General features: G+C 37.2%; 1 protein-coding gene across 1 annotated transcript; it reads left to right on the top strand.

The window, feature by feature from the left end:
* The first annotated feature begins 1,444 nt into the window (after positions 1–1,444).
* On the top strand, positions 1,445–6,178 carry LOC135673272 (dnaJ protein ERDJ3A-like). The gene is made up of 7 exons (XM_065182124.1): positions 1,445–1,602; positions 3,022–3,077; positions 3,167–3,240; positions 3,755–4,305; positions 4,419–4,757; positions 5,126–5,476; positions 5,648–6,178. The coding sequence occupies exons 1-7, from the start codon at positions 1,531–1,533 to the stop codon at positions 5,933–5,935; spliced, it is 1,731 nt and encodes a 576-aa protein (XP_065038196.1). The 5' UTR covers positions 1,445–1,530; the 3' UTR covers positions 5,936–6,178.
* The last annotated feature ends 1,003 nt before the right edge of the window (positions 6,179–7,181 follow it).

Consider the following 7,181-nt stretch of genomic DNA (forward strand, 5'->3'; position numbering starts at 1 on the left):
TCCAATTTAATGAACTTGTAGGCAGACTTAACTGAAGGGATGATGATACCATTAGCAGATAGTTTCCACATCCACTGAGGCAAGGCAATCAATCTCACATGTCTGATTACAGATTTCTACCTCAAAAAAATGGTTAAGAAATCTTCAACCATATCAAATTGAGTAAGAAGATAAGAACATCAAAATTACTTGCTAGAATTAGGTGATCAGTAGCATCAACAAACAGTTTTTAGCTCCGACTAGAACACTAGAATTAGACCAAGGGTTAAAACAACCATACTTAGCATGCACAACTTGAGACCAAAGAGACAGACAGTCTTTTGTTCAGGTAAACCATAATTCTTTTAATTTGTAAGTCTTTAATGCCAAGGCCACCTTTATCTTTATCTTTAGGAAGGCTTACCCTACTATCATGATCCTTCTCCCAAAGAAAACGTTTGATGATTTGCTCAATCCTACCTTGGACATGCTTAGGCATTCAAGACATACTTAAGGAATGTCTTGGAATAGAAGAGCAAGCAGCAAACTTGCTCTCTTACGAAGAATGGCAGTCACATAGCGTTGAAAATAATTACAATATCTATTTTATTTCATGATATATTTTCTGTTAAATTATGATTCACGCTATGTTGTGTGCCAAATTATTTTGGATAACATCATCGAAAATAATATAGAAGATTTTATATTAGGATTAAATACTTTGGACTTGTCTATGTCCCATCTTTATTACTTATCTTTTATAAAAAAAATAATATAAAAAAAATTTCTCAAAAATTATTCTAATTTAGATGAATTTGTCATTAGTGACCAACAGAGGGTTCGACCAATTAAGCTAAAAATTATAAATCAATTATAACCCAAAATAATAATAATTACTGGATTTTCCGACGTGTCCAACTTTGACAGCTGCATCAACTTCCTTCCGTAAAATAATAATTGTGATCTGATGTTTTGATTCCACGTCATCATAAGCCAACCACTCCACCGAACAGTTACGTCTCCGATCATTGGATATGTTAAGAGCCTTAAATATATCGCCGAAGCTCTAAATATCCCCCAAAGAATTCTATTGAAATTTCCTCTGTACACTAATTATTTTAAGTGTATTTAAATTCGATTAAGTATATATACTTAAATTGTTATTAGTGACATGGCGCCATCCACGCGCACTCCGTACGCGCGTAGCCAAATCTATCGTCTCTGATTCTCTTCCTTAAACTTATGTGGCTCCTCATCCGACGGCTCAGATGCTCCCACCACCCAGCGCGTAAGACCCAGCGTAGGAAAAACGCGTTACTGAAAGGGGTTCTTCTTTCCTCTATTCTCCGGAACCCTATTGGACGAATTTGTTGGAGGCGTCTCGTTTCCCCACGTGTCCGGAACTCGAGAACCATCTCGACTTCGCGAAGGCACCCGACCCGCCGTGGCCTCCGTTATAATGCTCGCGCTCCCACCGTCAGCTTCGAGAATCGTCTTCGTCGATTCAAGAATTGTGGGCTTCAGGAGTTCGATCGCCCGCTCGCGGCGTCAATGAATCTCTCATTTTTCGTCCTAGTAATCCTCTTCTTATCACGGCCAGCCCAATCCGTGGATCCTTACAAGGTACCCTACTTTCTCCTTCTTGGGTTCGTTCTTGTGCCTCTAGGTTTAGGTTTATGGTTGCCACATCTGGAGTCGATTCAATTCCTCTTTTTCGTATATTGCATATGCGCGTCGCATCAATGGTATGTCTAAGGAAATATGTTGCAAATCTTGGTCTGGGAAGTACAAGCTTTCGAAAACTTGGTTCGAGTGGCAAGAAAGATAGGTTGCCGAAGATTCTGTTCTAGTTCAACCGACAATCTTCACGCTTAACAGTAGAATCGAACTTTTACTTATCTCATGTATATATAATTCTTTTTAGATTAAATGGGTGATGTAGCTGACATCAAAATTGAAATAATTCTTCATCCTAAATTTGAATCTTCACTTGAGAACATTTATAATCTTGGGGAAATGGGGGTTTTCAGTTAGTCCGGTTGTTCTCTACGTAAGGAGTTTTCTTTCATAGGATACACTAGCAATGCAGCTATTGAAAGGGTTTTCGATGTTTGCGCATTAGATCTTGAAGATAGGATATCCATGGGAAATTTGCATTGATGTGGATAAATTAACAATCGAAAGACAAAATTTTGTGTACTCTGTTTGCCCAGTCATTTTTAGACCCACTTCTTCCATTCTTCTGTTACTGTTGTCTACATTTCACTGCAATTTCAGAACATCTGAAAATTACTCTTGTTACCTATTACTGTATCACTGATCCTTATTTAAAGTGTGTACAAATCATAGGTGTTTATTAGTGATATGCCCCTTGTTTTTTTATTATCTACTTGAATCTTGAAAGCATGTTAAACTGTTACGAAGGCAGTTTATATGGGAACAACCAAAAAAGGGACTGAGATGGATGCATAGCAGAAACTTTAGAAAACTACGTAAAATGCTTCATGTAAATTTTTTTATTTTTTCCATATATAAATATGTAAAGTTGTTTAAATTAGTGAAGAGAGTTAAGGGTTATGATAAGTATTTTTCAGTGGTTGGTATGATAAATGGTAAACATTTCCAATTTGCAAAGCTATTGATGCTTGGTAGGATGGATGAACTGGATTGTTGGATGACACTAGCAGTCTTCATCTGAAAAACATGTTGTTATTAGTAACTCTTACTACTGCATTAAATTGAAGATTGATAAGGTATTCAAGTTGTCATAATGCTTTTGTATGCTTAGTTTCTTGCTATTGTTTTGAGCTACTTAACACTTTTCACAACAGTAATGCCGAAAGAGTTTCGTGTTGCATTAGGCCTTAATCAGCTTTGGTTGTGGAGACCTTTTTTTCTTCTTTGCTGATTCTATTAATTATTGCATGCTGTATTTTTCTTTCCCTGTTTGAGCAGATATATGTCATGATACAATGTTCTACGCACATTTTGTTTTCCAGTCGTGTTTTTTACCTGGTTATGACCTACTATTTCTCCTTCCAGGTTCTCGGGGTTGATAAAAGTGCTAGTCAGCGTGATATTCAAAAAGCCTTTCACAAGTATGTGCTGCTGACATCCTATGTTAATGAAATTCAGTTGTTGAGATCCTTTTGTTTTGATTCCTACGCTTTTTTTTTAAATTATGCAGGCTGTCTCTTAAATATCACCCTGATAAGAATAAAAGTAAGGGTGCACAGGAAAAATTTGCGGAGATAAATAATGGTAATTTACTAATTTGTCTTTCATTACAGTTTTTCAATGATGAAATTCTACTACTCATTTTCCTTGTCTGAAGCCTTATGCAAAACTGTAATCATCAATCTTTATGAGTATTTTTTTCCCCCCTGATGTTGATTAGTTGAGTGTCTATTCTGAATGTTGATTGAACTTTCCTGGGCAAAACAACCTTGAAGAGGAGAACATCCAAGTATTACTTGCTTTTTCTTATCACTTGCTTTTTATCCTTCCCTCCTCTTTTGAATAGTCTTCTTTTTTGATGCACATAATAAGGTAAACTGGCCCTACTCAGTTATTTAGATATATCATTTGGAACATGTAGGGCTATTTGATTGATATATCCCTAATTGGGATATTATGGGTTGTTGTTGTGTACAACTTGCATAAGCAATATGTATCTTTTCTCGGTTTTCTTTTATTCACCAGTGTCAGAAAATCGATCAGAAAACTTAAAATACATTAAACATGTTTTAGTAATTCTGTCATATTTTTGTTCCAGCATACGAAATTCTCTCTGATGAAGAGAAGAGGAAGAATTATGATCTATATGGAGATGAGAAGCTGACTCCGGGATTTGGAGGTAATTATGGAGATGAGAAACGGAACCCAGGATTTGGAGCTAATTTTGGGAATTATCAGGGACATACCACTGGTGGACCAGGGAGCAGTTACTTCACTTCTAACCAGGGTGGATGGCAGTCAATGGGTAGCAAAGGAAATGCCAGAACATTTTCCTTCGCCTTTAGTAAAAACCCTAGTGTTGGTGGAAATCCATTTGGTTTTGGCTTTGGTAATATATTTTCTGATTTTTTTGGTGGTGGTATGGAGGGTGGAAATCAGCATGATAGTTTCAGTACCTTTGGTGGACCAAACTCTCAATTTTCTTCTCATGGGAACATTCAGGATGTTGATTTGCAGCTTTTCAACAAACAAATAAAAGACCAGGGGTTAACTTGGCTTTTATTGTTCTATACATCTTCAGCCACAGGATACCATGTACTAGAATCCATTATGGAGGATGTGGCCAGTTCATTAATGGGAGCTGTAAAGGTAAATTTGCAAGTATACATGCAAGATCACCTGCATTTGCTTGCATTGTATTATTCTTATGTGCTTTAGCAACTCTTTAGACCAGCTAATGAGTAGCATTTACTTCTTTGCAGGCTGGCAAAATTGATTGCAAAAAGCAGTCTCTCTGCAAGGATATGGGTGTGTCTCTTCCGAAGTCAGCGCGTCTCTTTATTTATTCCTATAAATCTGCTGAAAAAACTTCATTGGTAGAATATAGTGGTGACCTTGATCCTCGGAGTCTAAAAAACTTTTGTCTGGATCAGCTGCCCAGGTTTTCTAGAAGGATAGAGTTTAGCCAGTTTGATTTTTCACCTGATAGCTCAGTAAATCGACCTCAAGTGCTGCTACTCTCAACCAAGAAAGAGACACCAGTAATGTGGCGTGTTATCAGTGGCTTGTATCGGAATCGCTTTTTGTTCTATGATGCAGAGGTAGCCTACTTTCTGCCTTTTTAAATTTTGTTTAAATCTTGCTTGTGACAGTTCTTTTACTAGTGTATTTTAAGGGTCATTATGATACAGAGAAATGCTCCTTAGTGCAAGCGTAGTTTCTTAAATAAAGTAGCTTACCTTGCAATGTTCAGATTCAATAATTATTATCAATGGATAAGGTAATTGAACTATTTTGGCACTTCACCAATGTTACTTGAGTTATAGATTCCAGAATTATTTCAACATTTACACTGATACATGCTGAAGCATTTAGCTTGTATCTTGATTTGCCTTTTCTGCCATGAATATGTCACACGTTGTATTTTATATACAAGCATAGGAAATTAATATGATTTTGTGTTTTGTAGGCTCATGATGTTTCACATCCTATGTTGAAAAGATTAGGAGTCAAAAAGCTACCATCTGTGGTTGGTAAACTAGTAACTGGTGAGATGCATGTTTTGAGATCTGGAATCATTGTTAAAGATTTGAAATCTGGCATTGAAGAGTTGAGAACCTTGCTTGAAAGTTTTGAGAAGAAAAATAAGGTGTTCTCTGATCATTCCAAGAAACCATCTCAGAATGAAGAGGGTGGAAATGTTCCTTTTCTCACAACTTGGAACATAGATAATCTTTGTGGTGAAAAGGCTACTGTATGTTTTATAGGTGTCTTCAGGTCATCAAAGGGAAGAGACAAGCTGGAAACAATTGTTTCGGAGGTCAGTAGATCCTGCTATAGGTTTGTTTTGGTATCAAGGTTTCATTGGTTCGTTATAGCTAATTGGATGGTACAATTTTATTCAGGGATGATTTTTGAATATTTTTGTTAACTGTTGTTAGTGGTTGGTAAAGATGCTTAAATTGCTTTCTTCCTGTCCTTCCATTTTCAGGTCTCCCGGAAGACTCTAGTTAGGCAGCAGAGCAAAGCCCAAACCACAAGGGATTCGATAACTTACTCTCTGTTGGACGGTAACAAGCAGCCGTCTTTCCTGTATGCGTTTGACAAATTGGGTTATGGTTCTTTGGATAAATTTCTAATAGCTTACAAGCCTAGGAAGCAAAAATTTGCAGCTTTTACCGGTGATGTGACGATGGAAGCGGTAGAGAAATTTGTTAGTTCAGTTCTTAATGGGGATATACAGTTCTCCAAGGTTCGACAGCAGCCTGTTATTAGATGAGGTACTTAAAAATGTCAGTCCTTGTGAACTTTTCACCGTGTAGCATACCACCATTTACCCCATGGTGCAACTGACAGATCACTATGGAAGTGGCCCTGGGAAGAAAGGAAGCATGACAGTGATCTCACTTGTCAAGTAATCGTTGTATAGAGCAAGAATGAGACCAAAACCCTGAAAGAGGTTTCTTACGGAAATATGTATTTTTTTTTTTGGGTCACTAATTCTAATCTTTGCCTTCACTTCTCTGGTGACTTGGTTATGTGACAATTCTCCAACCTGCATCTTTTCTTTCATATTTTTGGGGGAGTGAAGGTCTCATATCTGGCATGAGAGAAAAATGATCGATATGATTGATATTACCACTTTTTTCACTGCACAGCTAAATGTTTTCCTCCAACTAGTTGACAAATTTGGTTTTGTAAAGTTTATTTGCTTCGTCTGACATAAAAGGAAACACCGTGATCTTATCTATGCAGCCATATGAAGTTGGCTCTAAGCAGTTCAAATCTTTTTCTTTTTTCCTTTTTGTTCTGAAGGTTTCTAAATGGCTTTGACCTGTGTAACAAGTTAGAGAGTCGGTCAATCTTCAGGTTACATTGGTGTCTCTGTTGATTTTAGTGCTTGCGGCTAATATATTCTGCTGTCTTCTCTCCTATGCTAACTTGCCTTGGCGTGCGTCGCACAGAACCCAGCCAACATCCAGATTTTTATTGATGGAACTGCTGACAAGGTGCCGAATTCTGCATTCTTTTCAGAATTACTCATTATCTCTTACTTTTTTTCCTTGAAAATTTTGGATCATAGGTTGTTTTGTCATCTGGTAAGTACTTGAAATGTGTAATCATGATCATCATAGTTTTTGTTTATTTAATTGGTTAGAGAAACACACTATTTTTCCATGTTAGTTTTATTTGTATTTAAGTAATGGTCGCCGTGTCTCTCGTACTATCATCCATCATAACTTTTACCATTTTTTTTTTTTCGCCTGTGTCATCGTCCTGTCACGGACTTAGCTGGTTTTGCCTAAGTCGTGCGGTACCCTTGCGTGTCCGTCCGCAAAGATTAGCCTCCCCGAAGTCTCTCATTGTCCCTTAGGACTAACAAAAGAGAAAACGGGCTAGAGAGAACGTTTCAATCGGGATCCACAAGCAAACATATCTGAAAAACACTCCATAGACAATGCAAATTACAAATAGACTTTACAAGCTCTGAATAGTGGCACAACAAAGGGTAAAATGGTCCATTA

The sequence above is a fragment of the Musa acuminata genome, chromosome BXJ1-5 (genome assembly GCF_036884655.1).
Source record: "Musa acuminata AAA Group cultivar baxijiao chromosome BXJ1-5, Cavendish_Baxijiao_AAA, whole genome shotgun sequence".
NCBI classification, from domain to species: domain Eukaryota; kingdom Viridiplantae; phylum Streptophyta; class Magnoliopsida; order Zingiberales; family Musaceae; genus Musa; species Musa acuminata.